The sequence below is a fragment of the Gobius niger genome, assembly GCF_951799975.1.
Source record: "Gobius niger genome assembly, chromosome: 21".
Lineage (NCBI taxonomy): Eukaryota > Metazoa > Chordata > Actinopteri > Gobiiformes > Gobiidae > Gobius > Gobius niger.
Genome location: NC_136872.1, coordinates 3,970,137 through 3,990,008, shown reverse-complemented (window position 1 = coordinate 3,990,008; position 19,872 = coordinate 3,970,137). Strand labels below are relative to the sequence as shown.

General features: G+C 43.6%; 1 protein-coding gene across 1 annotated transcript; it reads right to left on the bottom strand.

Annotated features, from left to right (window-relative positions):
- Positions 1–1,335: 1,335 nt before the first annotated feature.
- On the bottom strand, positions 1,336–19,550 carry LOC306980710 (cornifelin homolog B-like; the record flags this gene model as incomplete). The annotated part of the gene is made up of 3 exons (XM_079580139.1): positions 1,336–1,479; positions 19,189–19,343; positions 19,451–19,550. The coding sequence occupies 3 exons, from the start codon at positions 19,548–19,550 to the stop codon at positions 1,336–1,338; spliced, it is 399 nt and encodes a 132-aa protein (XP_079436265.1).
- Positions 19,551–19,872: the final 322 nt, after the last annotated feature.

Sequence of the window (19,872 nt, the reverse complement as noted above, 5' to 3'; positions counted from 1 at the left end):
CACTATGGGAGCTAAATTTCGACCCAAATTAGTTTGACACCCCTGACAAAAGGCCTCTGTCTCAGCTGAAATAAAACTGGTATTAACTGTAAAATTAACAATAATTCGCCGTTAATATTTGTTTTTACTGTATAGTTGTCAGACTTTTCTTACAGTTTAGCTAAACCTGCAGGAGCAGAGCGGTCACAGACGTCTGCTGACCGCCAGGGCTCTGCCCCCCCCACATCTAATCCACAAAGGTCATACTGTAGTCATGATTGTCCTGTGTTATCAGTGCAGTGACAATAATAAGTCCACCTGCGGCTAAAATATCAAGGCTCTTGTAAAAGTAACTAAACTCTTCCTGCAGTTACAAAGTAAACGCAGATATTTTTGTGACCATGTCCAGCAATGACCGCTCATCAAAGTCAGTGTTACCCTGGCCCACAAGCGCATCGGCTTTGGAAAGGGGGGAGAAGGAGCCAGGCCCGTTCGTCTCTATGGGAGGATATCCGGGGAATGTCTGGGTAGCAACGGTTGCCATGAGGTATGATTGGACCACGACCGTTTTGGGGGGCGGGGTTTTGCACAAGGTCAATTGTTTTAGCAGCTTATCGATCCAATCAGAAATGACCGAAAATACAGTACTGACACACTGACAAAAAAGCACCAAGCACATTTGCTCTAGTGTGGCTTTACCCAAATCTAAAAGCTGCTTGGAAAAAATGCGTCATAACGGCAAGGAAAATGAAAAAAACAACAACAACAACAACAATAACACAACTAAAAAGCATCAAAAAACGAGGAAAAAAGAGACGAAAACACAACAAAAAAAGTCACCATCAGTTTTGTAGGTCTTAGCTTTCAAATGAAGCGTTGCCCTGGCCATGAGCTCCAGTCGAGAAGCTTTTAGATTTGGGTAAACCGAGCACATTTTTTCTCCAGTTTTACCCAAATCTAAAAGCTTCTCGACTGGAGGTTCCGGCTCATTTGAAAGCTAAGACCTACAAAACATGTAAGCTTCTACCTTGTTTTTGTTATCATGTCTTCATTGGCTTTGTTGTTGCATTTTTGTCCCGTTTTGGTCAAGTTTTCATAACTTTTGTGTTTCACCGAACAGCTTTAGGGCCCTCTAGTGGCTGTTGTTCAGATCACACATATGAGCAGGAACTGAGCTTGTTTTTCATCTGAATCAATTCAATAAAAACCTTTTATTTGTTCTTCTTCCTGACAGATCTAAACATGTGTCATTCATGTTAATCATATGCATTTCATAACATGTGTGTATTGCTCCAGGAACAGGGATATCCTCTCACAAACGCTCCATTTGTGATGTGAGTTTGATCGTCCACAGTTCTAGACCAAGTGCACCCCCTGGTGGCCCCGGAGGGCGGTGTATCTGTGCTTTGAGGGGCCTCTCCGCTTGAGCTCTCTGGAGATCTGCAGCCAGGACAGCGGGTAACAGCAGCACCCCAGCAGGCAGTCGCTCCACACGCTGCCCTGGAACATGAATGGACAACAGGAAGTCAGGAAGCGCCACATTTTGATCTGAACATGTTTGACCTCCGCTCTGGGGACGCAGAGAGGTCTGGTGTGTCAAACATGGGGGTGTTTAACAGGGTTTCCACAGGGCATTAAACCTCTTAACCCCCACCTGAACCGAGCGCCTTTTCTCCAGTTTGGAATTACTCAAATCTAAAAAGCATCAAAATAGTGAGAGAAACAAGAAGTAAAGAAGAATAAAAACGCAAAAAGTCCAAAAGTGACCAAAAAAGCCTCAAAAGAGCAACAAGAAAGTGACACACAAAAAAACGATCAAAGTGAGTTGACAAAAGTGACAAAAATGTGACAAAAACACAACAAAAAGAAAGCCACAAAAAGTGCAACAAGAAAGGAACAAGACTGTGACACAAAAAAGCACCAAAAACTCAAAATGAGATGGATAAAGACAGTGAAAAAAGTGACGGCAACAACACAAGGAAAAAAAACCTTTTTGATCAGTTTTTGGGAACGGGAATGTTATTTGTATACGACACAGTCAAACCCAAAGCCCTTCACACATGAAAGGGAGGGGGGTTCACTCACTCCATGCTGATGGTAAGCCACATTTGTAGCCACAGTTTTGCCTGGGGCAGACTGACAGAAGCGAGGCTGCTCACATCTGCGCTAACGGTCCCTCCGACCACCGCCGACCACTCACACATGGGTATTGGGAGAAGTGTCATGCCCAAGGACACAATGACAGTCTGCACCTGCAGGAGCCGGGATTCGAACCCCCGGCCTTCCGACCATGAGACGACCCGCTCTACCCTCTGTGCCACTGTTGCCCCAGTTTTGTAGGTCTTTCAAATGAGATGTTACTCTGGCCTACAGGGTGTGAACTTTTAGATTTGGGTAAAGCTGAATTGTAGAAAAGGCGCTTGGTTAGGGCAGGGGAAATGAGGTTAAAAGTCATGAACTGTGTCATAATAAAGGCCTTACATGTCATAAAAGAATTCAATTGGATTCAAACTTGCTAAATGTTTTGGTTTAACGACTAAAATTCATCAAAAATGTCCCAGTGAGGCTCCTCTGTGCTCGATTTTCTAGCACTCATCCATCCATCCAGCTGTCTGAGCTGCCAAATCACATTGCACCAGCCCCTATGGCGCCCCCTGCAGGAGGCGGCTCCAGAGAAGGACGGCCTCATGGTTCTCCTCAGGCCTGTTGGTCTCTCATAAGGAGCTTCTGAACCACTCTGTCTGACCCGTCACTTAGGACCTGTTTGCCATGGGAGACCCTACTAGGGGCATGAAGCCCCCAGAGCCCCCAGGATCATTCGGGCGCTCAAACCCCTCCACCACGTTAAGGAGGGGTTCTAGCACTCAAGTAAACAACAACATTTCAACTGTTTTAAAGTTAAAGAACTCATCTACGCATACAGACATAACATGATTGTGCACATAATGGCCTTACAAGCCTGTGCCCTGGGGTAGACTGACGGACGCGAGGCTGCCAATCTGCACCATTGGCCCCTCCAAGCACCACCAACCACTCACTCACACTTTCATTTATCCTGGCCTATTGTACATGTTTTTAGTGGAAGGGGAAACCGGAGGAAGCCTGCGCAGACATGAGGAAAATGCAAACTCCACAGAGAAAAGTCCTGTCCGCCCTGTCATTGAACCCGGGACCGTGAAGCACCGTGCCTCCCAAACCCCCACCTGAACCCAGCACATTTTCTCCAGTCTAATCTAATCAGGTAATCAGGCTCATCTAAAAGCCTCTTGCCAAACCATAGTCCTGTTGTTCATTATTGTTCTGTTGATTTGAAATGTGCCTGTGCTTTTATGGAAGTGTGTGTTTTGAGCCTATCAAAGAGCAATTTCTGTCGCCTTCGGGGACAGAAAATAAAGTTTCATGCTCACGCTTCACAGCTAGAAGGTCTGGGTTCGATTCCCACCAGGGACGGGGCCTTTCTGTGTGGAGTTTGCATGTTCTCCCCGTGTCTGCGTAGGTTTCCTCCGGGTACTCCGGTTTCCCCTGCCACTAAAAGCACGTACAATAGGCCAGGATGAGTGAGAGTGTGTTTGGAGGGTGCACATGCGGGACGACGGATGGAAATGAGTCCAAGGCTACACTACAAAAAGTAAATATCAAGCATTGGCTTAAATGACTTGAATTGAGGAAATGTATCTTGTTTTGAGTGGTTTTCACTCATTTAGACACTTTTCCTGATCGGACCAAGTTTACTTTGCTTGTTGAAATGTCCTCACATTTCAGACCAGTTCTAGGGTAAATCTCGCTTGAAATAAGAAAGTAAAATTGCCAATGAGATAAGACCAATTTTCTTACCCCATTGGCAAAGAAAATGACCTGAAATAAGGACGGAATGTATTGAAACGAGTCAGAAGCATCTCAGAACAAGTGAAATAATCTAGGACAAATGCCCAAGAACCTCTTAACCAGTCAAAACAACAAAAATTTGGATTATTATGCTCAAATTGAGATGTTTATACTGATCTAGTTAAATACTTTTTGCAGTGTACAATCCGGTGTGGCTTGTTTACATGCATGAGACCCATGTGTGTTCATTAAGGTGCACTGTCCCAACCGAACAAAGCAATAAATAAAAATAAAATAAAGCTCGACAAAAACGTGACATAAAAATGATGAAAACATGGCAAAAATGCGTGATGAAAATGCAACAAAAAAAAGCAATGAGGAACAAAATGTCGGGTCTTAGCTTTCAAATGAGGCGCTACACCAGTTCTCCCAGCTTTTAGACTGGGAGAACTGGAGAAAATGCACTTGGTTAAGTTTCAAGTTTCAAGTTGAATGGTTTTGTATAGCCCAATATCACAACAGAAGTCGCCTCACAGGGCTGCACCAAACATCAAGGCAATAAAACAGCAATAAATATGACAATTAAAAGTTCAGGTGAATCCAGGCAAATATAATGTCCAATAGGAGGTAGCGACGAGCGGCGTGGGTGTCCCCCTGTCCTTAGACTCTCCAGCACGGCAAGGAAAAAACTCAAAAACCAGGCAGGAGAAAAGAGAAACCTTGGGGAGAACCACAGAAGGCGAGATCCACTCCCATGGACGGACAGGCTATAGAGACCCAGGGCCGAAGGATCCCTCAGCAGACGGGCCAAGATCACAGACTGTCCAGTCCTCAGATTCCAGAATGCAGGGTTCCTCCGTTCACCCAGGTTCCTCCGTTCGCTCCGTTAAGATGGGGGCTAAGAGGTTAGGCACATTTTGTCATCAAATAAGGAAATGTCCCAATGTTTACTGTACCTACTGTATCATGTCACGATGTAAAGTTAATATGACCTCGCATTATTGCAGAATTTCCAGCTTTAAGTTACAAAACAAACTAATCAGTGACACTCAGAAGGATTAAGCCTGAGCGGAGAGCACAATGGGGCATTTGAAGCTGGACCGAAACACCGTCTGAAGTAAACTTAAGCAGATGAAGCCTTGGTGTTGCCCGTGCACTGCGCTCGGTGTTGGCCTATTTCGGTAGCGTTTGATGCACGCGCAGAAGCATCTCTTTTGCATCTCCACTTGGCCTCTCCTGTGAGTCCACGTGGGAGGGTGACAACAACAACCACATATCTGGCAAATACCATTTTCCAGCTCCATTATGTACTGTGCACTTTATGTTATTATGTAATCCTTCAAAGAGACGCATCACGCACACATCGACTTATCCAGCTTTTAAAGGAATAGGCCACCGTTTTTACATAGTGAGATATGTTCTTACCTAACCTTAGCCGAGTTAATATATCCCCGTCTGGTCTTTGTCCGTGCGCTCTGCCAGGCAAACGGAGCACATACGCAGCCTCTCCCACATGTCACATAGCTCCAAAAAAGCTCACGATAGAAGCTACCAAGCTCTTCCACGTGTTCCCTATTTAAATAAAGGGTTTTCATGCGAAGTATATTTACACAGAAATGTAGCATGTCGATTTTATAGGCAGATAAAAAGGGGGACTATATTGTGAGGCGTAATGATACGAGGAGCAAAACGTCCGCGCAGTAACTCCTAAAGACTTCCCCCCGCTCACTTCCGTCAATTGGCTTGTTGCACGGTGTGGCTATGCTAGCTCCTCTGACCTGAAGGTGTGAGCGCCTGGACTTCCTGTCTGTATTCTTTTCCTGGAATAATAATCATATTTTCTGAAGATTATGTTGTGGGCGGTGAAGTCCCGGTAGATGATCATTTACTGTGTTCAAATCATGATGTAACGTGTTCAGAGGAGACGCCTGTGATCATGACGGATGGATAGTTTGTCTTGAAGCTAAAGGCTAACATGCTATGAAAAATATATATAAAGGCACAATTTCAAGTTGTGTAAAGCATTAACCGCTTAACTCCCACCTGAACCGAGCACATTTTCTCGACGAAAACAATGATGGAAATGGGGCAAAAATGTGACAAAAAATGACAAAAATGTGACAAAAAAATGACAATGTGATAAAAAAAATATGAAAAAATGAAAAAAAAAAATATGACAAAAATTTGACAAAATGTGACAAGAAAATGACAAAAATGTGACAAAAAAAACTACAAAAAAATTACAAAAATTTGATAAAAATCTGACAAAAAAATGTGACAAAAAAGTGACAAAAATGATGGAGAAAAAAATGTGACGCGAGGAAAAAGATCCTCTCGGTTCAGGCGGGAGTTAAGAGTTTAAATTAGCCTTTAGCTTCAAGACAAACTCTCTGATCCTCACAAACATAAACGTCTCCTCTATGGAAATATTTCTACCAGGAACTCACTGGTCTGAGCTCATCTTAATGGAAATGAATACGAACAGGAAGTACTAGCGCCCACAGCTTCAGCTCAGAGGAACTAGCGTAGCCATACCGTGCAACAAGCCAATAACCTTCAGGAGTTACTGCGGGGACGTTTTACTCCTCGTATCATTACGCCTCACAATATAGTCCCCCTTTTTATCTGCTTATAAAGTCGACATGCTACATTTCTGTGTAAATATACTTCGCATGAAAACACTTCACGTAACTTTATTTAAATAGGGAACACGTGCTCCGTTTGCCTGGCAGAGCGCACGGACAAAGACCAGACGGGGATATATTAACTCGACTAAAGTGAGGTAAGAACATATCTCAGTATGTAAAAACGGTGGCCTATTCCTTTAACCGCAATGTATTTCCCTCGTCAACGGCGGTTTCTTCCTCTACTGCTGCAGCGCTCCCATCTGTGTTTCTTGGATTGTACTTTTTATTAGGGATTTCACTGCGACTGCAAACCAATGCGGAAATCCTCAATTAAAGAACTTATTTTAATAGGAATCATTCAATAAAGGCGGGATACCTATTGTTAACCACAGATTTACGCTCTTTTGTTTTCGATGGTCATTACAAGCGGTCACTTCCGTGCACGGAGCCCCATTCTGCGTGCACATCGAAATGCCAGATCCCGCGCAGTATACTGTTGCTACGGTAACAGCCCGTGGAAATGCATTGTCCATATGACCTAAATATGGATTGAGTGGTGTGAAGTCGTGCCTAGAAAAAAAACCAAAAAAAAAAACCTTCAGGACAAAGTTTGGGAGGATTTTTGGATGTGAGACGTGCCCAGCAGAGGGCGCAAGAGCGGCAAAATCGAGCTACGAGGCGGCTACATGCTAAACTGGTCCAGGAGGAGAAAACTAATGGACGGCAGACATAAAAGAATAGTTATGTGGACAGTCATCAACACTCAGTTGTGGATGTTTGTAAAGTGGACGATGTGAGTTTAGGATAAGTGTCCTGCACCTGCAGCGCGTGTTTAACCGGTCAGCACTAAACCTGCTCTCTGGGCTCTAACTTAACTAAACATCTGAATCATGAATCTGACAGGTGCATTTTCTTCCTTTCTCTCCCGACTTCATTCGATGCGTCTTTGTGGGAAATGTACAAGCGCAGAGATGCTCTTTGTGAAGTTAAAGAGAGGCTGAATATGTGGATGAGCTTCTTTCACTTTTATCATAAAGCTGTAGGTCTGGACAGAACAGCGGCTCAGGGGTTTGGTCAGCGCTTGTCCCTTCAGCTGAGAGGAGCAGGAGTTACTCATGTTGTTTGAGATGAGCTGGTCTCACATGTAACTCTCTTATTCTGTATCAGGCCTTTGGTCTGGTTTATGGGATTTAGTCCTGCCTTAGCCCTGATAGATCATGTTTTGCCCTGGTTTAATCCTGGTTTAATTCTGAGTAGTCCTAGTTTATTATTAGGCTCTTTATTATTCTGCACTAATATGTTTTTGCAATGTTTCTAAAGCCTAAAATGCTGGAATATAATACAACTATTAGGTCCAATTTATTCTATTCAAGCATTGATGTTAATGAAATGATCATTTATTTATCCCAAAAATATGAATACGTTTAGTGGCAGTGGTCGGCTCACCGACTGACCGGCCCAGTGGCCAATGACCTCCGACAAATCTGGCCCAGTGATAAAAGAAATTATATCCCCGTCTGGTCTTTCTCCGTGCGCTCTGTCAGGCAAACGGAGCACATACGCAGCCTCTCCCACATGTCACATAGCTCCAAAAAAGCTCACGACAGAAGCTACCAAGCTCTTCCACGAGTTCCCTATTTAAATAAAGTTACGTGAAGTGTTTTCATGCGAAGTATATTTACACAGAAATGTAACATGTCGATTTTATAAGCAGATAAAAAGGGGCACTATATTGTGAGGCGTAATGATACAGGAGCACAGCGCAGTAACTCCTAAAGACTTCCCCCGCTCACTTCCGTCAATAGAAGCTGCGTGACTTGTACAGAGCCTTTTACAACAAGCAGAAAATGTATTTTCGGAAAGTGCTGCGCATTCCTACCTCATGGTCGAGCTCCTGAGTCCTGTGTCGTCGTCCGGGGTGAGTTGGAAATCTGTGAAACATTACTGCACTATATACTTTCTGCTTGTTATCACAGCCCAGCACGATGCACGTAAAAGGCATCGTTCACAAGTTATCCACGCTTCTTCAACTGTTCTCTGCTCGCTCTCTACAAGTCACGCAGCTTCTATTGACGGAAGTGAGCGGGGGAAGTCTTTAGGAGTTACTGCGCGGACGCTGTGCTCCTGTATCATTACGCCTCACAATATAGTCCCCCTTTTTATCTGCTTATAAAATCGACATGTTACATTTCTGTGTAAATATACTTCGCATGAAAACACTTCACGTAACTTTATTTAAATAGGGAACACGTGGAAGAGCTTGGTAGCTTCTGGTGAGCATTTTTGGAGCTATATGACATGTGGGAGAGGCTGCGTATGTGCTCCGTTTGCGTGACAGAATGCACGGACGAAGACCAGACGGGGATATATTAACTCGACTAAGGTTAGGTAAGAACATATCTTAGTATGTAAAAACGGTGGCCTATTCCTTTAAATCCGGTTAAGGTCCGGTACGGCGATCTTAGAAAGTCATTCAAACCAATGTTGGGTCCGGTTAGCGAGCCCTTCCGCTGGCGGCAACGGAAAGAATCCACAGGAAGTCTATTTTTGCCGGAGGCCGGAGTCCTGCGGATCAAGCTAACGGAAAAAGACGAGTCAAACAGGAAGTCAGGTCTCGTGAGAAAAGAAGACCCGGTCTATTTCAAAATCAAATCTGTCTGCTCACAACTTATCTGGTCTCGTTAACCACCTGTACACGAGCGCAATGTGGGAAATGTAAACATTCCTCCGTTACCAGTGACACAGGGGCACCAGTGTGTTAAAGCCTCCACTTCACTGGGGAGAGTCATACTGGCAAATACGGCTTTTGTTTACAAAAACTACCTATATACGGGGCTACTTATCACGTGAACTTGCACCACGCGTTTGAACCCTCGTGCACTTCTGTTCTCGCGAGTGCCGTTTCTGTGCCTGACGCAGCGTCTGGGGCCGGAGGGGGCGGAGCCACAGTGTCAGCCGGACTCACTGTGAGTGCCAGTTTGTGGCAAACCCGGACTGGATCAGGACCGAACCTGGACCGTAGTTAATGTGAGCCGGGGGTCAGGCATTCCTGTCAGAGGAATTGTACGCCTCAATAAACTTGAGGCCGTCTCAGAATCTCCATTACAGGCAGCAGGGTGTAAAAGGCACAATAGATAAAGGCACAATATGGATGGTTTCTGCCAGACAAACACATCAGATTAAGAGAACAGATGCTACAAAGCTGAACAGCTCTGGAGTCTCCCGAACATCAAGGTGTAGGACCCTCCAGAGGCTGCAGTTGTGCATAAACCTTCTCTCCGGGCCTCTCCTAAACTGTTCATTGAAGCTGATGAACAGAAACGGCTGCAGTGGCTCAGAAATACACGAAGACTCATTTTCAAACAGTCTTGTTCACTGATGGGGCCGTGTAACCCTGGATGGTCAGATGGATGGAGTAGTGGATGGTTGGTGAATGGCCACCATGTCCCAACAAGGCAGTGACGTCAGTAATGAGGGGGCGGAGACATGTTTTGGGCCAGAATCATGGGGAGAGAGCTGGTCGGCCCCTTTAGGCTCCCTGAAGGTGTGAAAATGACCTCTGAAAAATATGTGGAGTTTCTGACTGACCACTTTCTTCTATGGTACAAAAAGAAGAACCGTGCTTTCCCTAACAAATGCTCCTATGTTTAAATATAACTTGACCTATTTCAGTAAACATGACCTCCTAATGCTACAAAATCAACAAATGACCATTTTCAGTTAATTAAAAGCTTTAAAATGTATTGAAACGATGAGTCGCATAATAATTTGGAACAGTAGATTTTGAGTTTAAATGATCTAATGATGATTTAAATGATCCTCAACCAGTTACAGACTTTATGCTGACTCTCATTTGAGTTGACAGTTTAGAAAATCTTAGAAAATGTTCAAATGTCGCAGCGTATATCACGTAAATTCGGCGGATCCGGACAGACTGACCGAGAGGGAATGTGCGTCGAAGGTCAGGCACAGGACATGATAACTTCTGTCCACTGCATGTGTCCCGTCATGTGTCCAGATTGGGATGTCCTTATCTGTAAGCATTATTTAAGCACTAAATATGGTTGGCAAAGCTAAGACAGCCCAACTGTAGTAAACCTGGACCAATGAGTAAACATATGGTTATCCGTAATCATGAATAATGTAGCGACATGTACGTCAGGTCATGCTAAAACTAGTGTCATTAGACTCTAAATTTGGGGTAGAATCCATGGGAATTTCTCAGTTAACCAAGGATGTAGACTCCTTTTTTTGGACTCCTTTTGCTTTTTGCTTGATTCAGCTCTTTAGTCTTTTTTAACTGTAATGATTTTGAAGTTTTTTTTAATAAACGCCACTTTCTGCTGTTGCTCCAAATCCATCATTTCTGTCATACTGATTGTGATGTTTATTGTGAGCTTTTAGCATGTCCCGGTTAACGTGTTGACATTCCATTGCAAGCATTCCATTACGAGTTGCATCAGGCTGTTCATGGTTTACAAAGTGGTGTGGCTTTGCCCCCCCCCCCCCCCACCTTAACGTGGTGGAGGGGTTCGGGAGCTCTGTTGTTGGGGGATTCGTGGCTCCCATGGCAAACAGGTCCTAGGTGACGGGTCAGACAAAGAGCGGTTCAGAAGCTCCTTATGAGAGACCAACAGGCCCGGTTTGAACCATGAGCTCGCCCTTCTGTGGACCCACCACCTGCAGGAGGAGCCATAGGGGGCTGGTGCAATGTGGTTTGGGCAGCTCAAACAGCTGCCCCCACGGATGGATGGATGGATGGATGGATGGATGGATGGATGGATGGATGGATGGATGGATGGATGGATGGATGGATGGTTGGATGGATGGATGGATGGATGGATGGATGGATGGATGGATGGAAGAAGATGGTTGGATGGATGGTTGGATGGATGGTTGGATGGATGGATGGATGGATGGATGGATGGATGGATGGATGGATGGATGGATGGATGGATGGATGGAAGAAGATGGATGGATGGTTGGATGGATGGATGGATGGATGGATGGATGGATGGATGGATGGATGGATGGATGGATGGATGGATGGATGGATGGATGGATGGATGGTTGGTTGGATGGATGGATGGATGGTTGGATGGATGGTTGGATGGATGGTTGGATGGATGGATGGATGGATGGATGGAAGAAGATGGATGGATGGATGGATGGATGGATGGAAGAAGATGGATGGATGGATGGATGGATAGTTGAATGGATGGATGGATCAATCAATCAAATTTTGTTTGTATAGCGCCCAACAACAACCAGAAGGTGCCCAGAGCGCTTTCCAGGATCAAAACAAAAATCACAGTAGACAACAATAAATACAAAAACACATAAAAACAGCAGTCGAGTCGGTGGCTCTGTATCGAAAGCTTTTCTGAAAAGTTGTGTCTTCAACTGTGATTTAAAAACACTCAACTCAGTGATGTTTCGAAGCTGCACCGGAAGTGCGTTCCACAGCTTTGGGCCTTGTGCGGCAAATGACCGGCCTCCAAACTTTTTGTAACTTTTTGGATGGATGGATGGATGGATCGATGGATGGATGGATGGATGGAAGGATGGATGGTTGGTTGGATGGATGGATGGATGGATGGAAGGATGGATGGTTGGTTGGATGGATGGATGGATGGTTGGTTGGATGGATGGATGGATGGATGGATGGAAGGATGGATGGTTGGTTGGATGGATGGATGGATGGATGGATGGATGGATGGATGGATGGATGGTTGGATGGATGGATGGTGGCTTTGGCCGAGGCGTCCCAGCTCCTCTGGTCTTCCTCTGGACCTGGTACAGTCAGGCACTGAGGCAGACCTGGTGTAATGCTCGGTATGGCCTTATGACCTCAGCAGTATCTTTGTTTTTTGGGGTCTTAAAACTATTTAAAAAAATGTGTGCATTAAAAAATCTGGTAAACGTGCATGTAAATATTGAACAAAAGTCACGGCGTTGAAAGTAATTAACCATATTTGCCCAGATCAATAGTTCTGTCTGATTACACTCATCCTCCACTCCAGTCCACATGCCCGCACACGTTTTATTAGCATTTTTTTTGTGTGTGTGTTTTCCTGATTTGATCTTGCGCTGTATTGTCAACACCGCGCGGCCCACTCCACCTCCGGACAGATCCAGCTTTAACCGCCGCCTTCTCTCTCCGTGGCAGCGCTCCAACCCGCTCCCTCTCTCTCTTTCCCAGTCTCCCAGAACGATGAGCGAAATGAAAAAAAAAAAAAAAAAAAAAACCTGCTCATCACGACAAACTGCATGTTGGGAGGGATGAGAGCGCAGAGGATTCGTTTGTTTCCCATGGGAGTTTGAAGAACGTTTTCGCTCCTCGCTGACAGTTAAAGCGCTGAGATAACGGTCGAAAGAAAGAAAGAAAGACGCTGTTGTTGTTGTGAGAGAGCAGCACGTGCGGAAACTAATCAGAGAGTAACTGCTGGGTGTGACGTATACCCCCGCTCGATATGGAAGGCACCAAATAGTAAAGTGACTTCGAGCATGTGAATAAAAAAAGCTCTACATAAAACAAATGCATTATGGACCAACAGGCATCAAGGCTTGGTCTCTAAAGATATCATATTTGTTCCATACCAGTAATACCTAAACTTTCTTTTTGTTTTGCTTAACGTTACCCTGCCCCATAAATCGACGTGTAAAGGTGTTGCTCCTTCAAAGCGAGTGAAGAGCGACAGTATTAGTGATAATCTTTGGGATCCGTTCATCTCGAAGAGCCGTTCAAATGGCTGGCTCTTTTTAATTAAAGGATCCTGCTATTTTAGCCATCCCATAGGCATTTATAGGACATATTGTACTTCTACCACTATGGAGTACTATTTTGTGTGAGAAATACACTGCGTTCCAAATTATTATGCAAATTGGATTTTTGTGTCAAAAAGGTAAAAAAAAAAGCAATAATAATGAAACTCATGGATGGTATTGTGTCTCGGGGCTCTATGAATCACTGACATTAATCTCAGAGACCTGGGATGATTAGTTTTCAGGTTAAGCCCAGTTAAGGGAAAAACTACTGAAAAAGGGTGTTCCACTTTATTATGCAGATCATAATTTTCAAGCAATATGGTAAAGAAAAAGGGACTTTCTGCTGATGAAAAGCGTGAAATAGTTGAATGCCTTGGTCTAGGTATGAAAACCTTCGATATTTCATGAAAGATTAAGTGTAATCATCATACTGATAAGAGATTTGTGGATGATTCAGAGCACACTCCGTTTTGTGCCGATAAAGGCACAATATGGACGGTTTCTGCCAGACAAACACATCAGATTATGAGAACAGATGCTACAAAGCAGCCTACAGGTATTTGAAGCTGCTGGTGCCTCTGGAGTCTCCCGAATATCAAGGTGTAGGACCCTCCAGAGGCTGCAGTTGTGCATAAACCTTCTATCCGGGCCTCCCCTAAACTGTTAATTTAATGCTGATGAACAGAAATGGCTGCAGTGGATCAGAAATACATGAGGACTCATTTTCAAACAGTCGTGTTCACTGATAAGTACCGTGTAGCCCTGGATGGTCAAATCAATGGAGTAGTAGATGTTTGGTGAATGACCACAATGTCCCAACAAGGCTGTGACGTCAGTAAGGAGGTGGCGGAGTCATGTTTTGGGCCAGAATCATGGGGAGAGAGCTGGTCGGCCCCTTTAGGCCCTTTTAGGCTCCCTGAAGGTGTGAAAATGACCTTTGAAAAATATGTGGAGTTTCTGACTGACCACTGTCTTCTATGCTACAAAAAGAAGAGCCGTGCCTTCCCTAAAAAAATCCTCTTCATGCATGACAACGCACCATGTCATACTGCAAAGAATACCTCTCCATCACTGGCTACTATAGGCATAAAAGGAGAGAAACTCATGATGTGGACCCCATCCTCCCCTGACCTCAACCCTATTGAGAACCTTTGGAGCCTCAACAAAAAAAAGTTATATGAGGGTGGGAGGCAGTTTTCATCCAAACAGCAGCTCTGGGAGGCTATTCTGACAATCCTCAAAGAAATCCAAGCAGAAACTGTCTAAAAACTCACGAGTTTAATGGATTTAAGAATTTTGAAGCTGCTATCACACAAGGGCTCCTATGATAAAATATAACGACCTGTTAATATTTTTTTGATTGAAATAGCTTTTGGTTTCAGTAAGTATGACCTCCTAATGCTGCGAATACAGCAAATGACCATTTTCAGTTAATTACAAGCTTTAAAATGTATTGAAATGATGAGTTGCATAATAATTTGGAACAGTAGATTTTGAGGTTTTTACTATATTTATTTTTGAAAAAAATACTGTGACCACTAGGAAATTTTTTCCACCACATTTAAATGATCCTCTACCAGTTAAAGACTTGAAAATTATGCTGACTCTCATTTGAGTTGACAATTTAGAAAATCTTAGAAAAATGTCATTTGCATAATAATTTGGAACGCAGTGTATAAGTCTTTTCTGGGAGTATTTTGCAAACCCGGAAGACAAGGCGCATCGATTCAGTTAACTCCGCCCCCTCTCTCCGAGCTAATCCGCCCACGCATTGCTAGCAGTAAAAGAAATATAAATAGCACAGCAATAAGTTAAGTTATTTCACAATGCAGTTATTCACCTTATTCCGCCCCGCCCATTTTGCCATTTTTTGCGTTGTCTCGGCACCTCGTTTTCCAGACACTTCCGGTCGAGCGCGAAGCCCGTTCATTTTAACGGAGAACGAGGGAAAATATTCTCCGCTCAAATCTGATGTTTAGTCGATTGATTTGTGTAAAATGGCCGACGTTCATTTGCACCGACATGTCGACACTGCAGCGTTTCTCTGCGCGGCCTGAAAACGGCTTTGTTTTTGTGTAGTGACTGATTTTATGCGGACATCTCCAGCCCCATGTTAACACATAGGAGAAAAGGGGCGGGCACAATTCATGGCGGCGCCCACGCGAGTCTCCGGAATAAGGTGAATAAGGAGTTGACATTTGCAACACACACGCTCCATCAGGTGTTTACATTATGGGACTCGCGTTGGTTCTAAAAGTTAATCCACTTTGATTATGGCGAAGGTTCACCAAACATCCATCAAGAGACAGAAAAACACTATTTTGGCTGAGAGTCGCTGAATCCCGGAGAGAAATTCCAACTTCTGGCGAGTGAACTCTTCTTTAGGAAGGTTGAATAAAGTCCTGTAGCTCTCGCAGCAAAAAGCGCTTTCCTCCGTGACATTATCGTTAGGTAAGAAAAAAGAACAGGTGTGTCCAGAGTAGGTTAGAAAGAGCTCCTTCTTCACAGCTTTCGGTGTAAACATGACGTCTGTTCAGACGCTCAGGGGGTGCGTTTGTTTTCTCAGCAGGGGCATCGCGGCCGCTCAGGCACTTCCTTTTTTTTCCTTTTTCCTTCTTACAACAGAAATAATGAAAAAGCTGTTTTATAAATGAAAATCAGGCCGTAAGGCATTACATTACAGACGTCGGGCTCTTGCTGTTTGACACTATGACGTAAAAAATGTCAGAGTGTCACAAGTCAGTGGTTTTCCAGGAGAGGGCGGAGCAGCTGCCCAGAGAGTAGGATTCAGGAGAAATGCTGAGAACCAAAAAAAGCCAAAAAAACACTCTGGGGGTGTTTTTGATAAGGAAATAGCAAAACAACATGGTTAAAACCTAAAAAAAAAAAAAATTACATGATATAGGACCTCTAATGCCAGGCAGATGACTCTTTGGCACTTTTTAATCTCTCCAGCTGTAGAGGGGACCTTATGTCCAGTGTGGCTTTATTTACATAGAAACAACAAAAACACAACCAAAAGGTGACAAAAAAGTGACAAAAAAACCTAAAAAATAGGCAAAAACACAACAAACACGCTTCAAAAATGTGACATGAACAAGGCGAGCTCAGTTTTGTAAGTCTTGGCTTTCAAATGAGGCGGGATACTGGCCTGTAGGCTGTAAACTCTCCAGTCCAGAAGCTTTTAGATTTGGGTAAAGCCAAACTAGAGCAAATGTGCTCCAAAAGAGGCTAAATCGTGTAAAATGACTATGGGACTGATATTTACACTTTGAAAAATTGAAAAAAACGCGTTTGTGAATAAATCTTGTGCCGACTGTCGGACAAATCATTTTAGTGCGCTCAGCTCTGACTTTAGTGCAGAACGTTTTCTCTTGTGCCGCCTCCTCTCTGTTGTTGGGCTGATTCTTGTGTTCATTCGGGGGAATTCTGGGTAAACTTGACTGAAAAAAAGATCCAACTCTTTTCACAACTGAGATCCGGTTCGAACCGCTCACCGGCATCATCATATATAAAATAGGTACAAACAAGTGACCGATATTCACCGCGCTGTTTCTCCGCTCTCCATTTCAGCGCTCCGACTGAGCTCTTTCCAGTGCAAAAAAGACTGTGAAGCCTGAGAAGAACACGGCTGAGCGACTTAATAACATGTCTAAAAGCTCCTAATTGTCAGTTAAGTGTAATAAATGCAGTCTTCAGACCAATGTGAGTCCTGTTTAGTCTGTTTGTTTGGACCCAAAACAGTAGAAAGCGCTGAGTAATGCTGACAAATGCTGACTCCCAATAACAGACCCGTGCGCTCTCCATTGTGAGGCCAGAGCGAGCTTTGACCGGCTTGTTAGTGCCGGGGGTAGTGTGGGAAAGAGGCGATACTTTATACTTTACATTCAGCTGTTTCTATTGTCATAGTCAGGAGGGAGCTCACCTGTTTGCCAATAACAACGCAAGCAAACACGATTTCACGCCATACTCAGGGGTGACAGGGGTGGGTAGAGGAGCCAACATATTTACTCAAGAAAGAGTAACTTTATTTTAAAATTTACTCAAGTAGCCATTTAGGAGGAACGCACAACATCACGTGTGGAGGAAAAATGGAACTGTGAAGTCTCATGGTGTGGGGCTGTTTAGTTTCCTCAGGGCCTGGACAACGTGATATCATCAATAGAGAAATGAATTCACAAGTGTAGCCGGCTGATCCTTCTTTTGGAGCAATAACTGCTTTTCTGAAGTTACAGATTCGACGCTCACAACAGTCAGGATGAATGTTGGATCATTCCTCTTTACAAAACTGCTGCAGTTCAGCGATTTTCAGGGGGTGTACTTACTTATTCCACGCTATCCTGTGAATGTTTATATGTTATGGCCAATAAAAATGTGATTAAGTGTTAAAGTTTTAAGCAGAAACTGTTTATGATTTTGATGATCAGACCACATTTTATGACCAATTTAGTAGGGCTGGGACGATACGCTTTTGTCACAATCTGACACGTATCACGATACTTAGGGGCCAATCTGATACGTATTTCTGTACAGTAAGTAATTATGATAAGTAATATGTTTACCTTACAATGTGTAAAAATGTAACATAGAGCTGTGTAACTGTTACTGGGAAACAAAGGAGTGCAGAATAAAACTGTGTCCAATCACAAGTATTGCGATACTTGATAAAGGTAAATTTTTGAATCCATAAATCAGGGGTAGGCAACGTCAGGCCCGGGGGCCAAATCTGGCCCTCCAGGACACAACCTCTGGCCCCTAAGATGATTTTGAGAAATATTATTATGCAAATAAGAGATCAAATACATGATAAAGTACTCTAAAAATGCAGTATTATTAAAATGTACTGACTGAACATCCCACTTGGACAAATATAACGTAAAACAGTGACCCAAAAGTAAGTCACGGAACCATTTTCAGTGGGTCATGGGAACCTTTTTTTTCTTCCATATTTTCCATCTGAAACTGCATGGAAACACACCAGAGTCTGATAAAATGAATAATATTGGGTTGTTTTGATCTCTTAAAAGCAAATCTACCGCTTTTTCAATTAAAAAATTGGTTTAAAATACAATATTTTATACGATATATGACAAATTACAGTTGTATTTGGGTCTTGGCTTGTCATCCGAGGGTAATAGAGGGTCCCGCTTGGCATTTGCAGAAAAAAAGTTCTTTACTTCAGACTATAATGGTGAGGTTCGGCCCTTGGTGTTTTGGCAATGATGAAAATCGTCCTTCTATGACGCAAACTTGCCTACCCCTGCCATAAATGGAAAAAAAACGACTTGCAAAAGTACAGTTGCTTCAAGAAGTGACTGAAGTACACATACTTGAGTAAATATACTTAAAACTAAGAACAACCCGCCTCTTTTGCTTAAAACCTCTTACAACCCACTTTAACCGAACGCATTCACTCCTGATCGGCACAGCCTAAATCTAAAAGTTTCTAGGGGAGCTTATTGTCTATAGGCCAGTGTTTCATCTCATTTGAAAGCTAAGACCTACACAACTGATCTAAAAGGATCTTTTTCCTTGTGTTGTTGTCGTAACTTTTTTTTCAAGTGTTTTGTCATTTTATTTTGTATCTTTTATGATGTTCTTTTCTTGTTTTTGTGTGTTTTTTTATTGCGTTTTTGTCAAATTTTTGCTACTTTTTTGCTGCACTTTCATCACAGTCTTGTTGCCCTTTTGTTACTTTTTCTTTGCTCTTTTGTCACTTGCTCTTTTGTGTTTTTTGTCAATTTCTTTTGATATTTTGGTCACTTTTTTATTTGCACTTCCATCACTTCTTTATCACTCTTTTTTTTTTTTTTTTTACATTTTTGGTCGCTATTTTGACGCTTTTTTTCTTATCTTTTTTTAAGAAACTTGCAGATTTGGGTAAAGCCAAACTGGAGAAAATGTGCTCTGTTCAGGTGGGGGTTAAGAGGTTAAGTAAGTGTGTGTATTTGTCCTCAGAACCCCTGATTCTGAAGTCAGCGTCACACACCTTGATGCCGTAGCGCTCGCGGACAGAGGCCCTCATGGCCAGGGACGCCGGGGGGACACAGCCCAGGCAGTCCAGGAGGGGCAGGCAGGGGCAGACCCCCAGAGCCCGGGTCACTCTGCAGGTGAAGACCGGGAGGCAGCACAGAGCGAAGCAGCCTGCACACACACACATACTCAAACGTTTAAGTATACTTCATATCATCATGTCGTACAGATGTGATGAAGACTCTGAGTGAATCGAAGGGAAATAAATCAACACTCACAGTCGCCCATGTCTTTGTAGCACTCGCACAGCCCAGTGCTCCACTCTCCAGGCTCATGTGCCCTGCCCACCGGCTGCGCCTGCACCACCTGCCGGGACATTCTGGAGCTGGGGGGAGTTAGTCATGACAGTTACATGTACTGTATTTGATTACACTTTATAATAACCACTACGCACTAAAAAGGATTTGTTAATACTTCACGTTTAATAGCGTACAGCTTTGAAACCATCACAGGGCTGCTCACTGGGGTCCCACAAGGCATCATTCTGGGGTCCCAGCTGTTGCTCATGTAAATAATCTCCCACATGTCATTAACAGGCCACCGTTTTTCCATACTGAGATATGTTCTTACCTGAGCCTAAACGGGTCAATACATACCTGTCTGGCCTGATGGAGACTAAAGATGTTGCTAGCATTTGGCC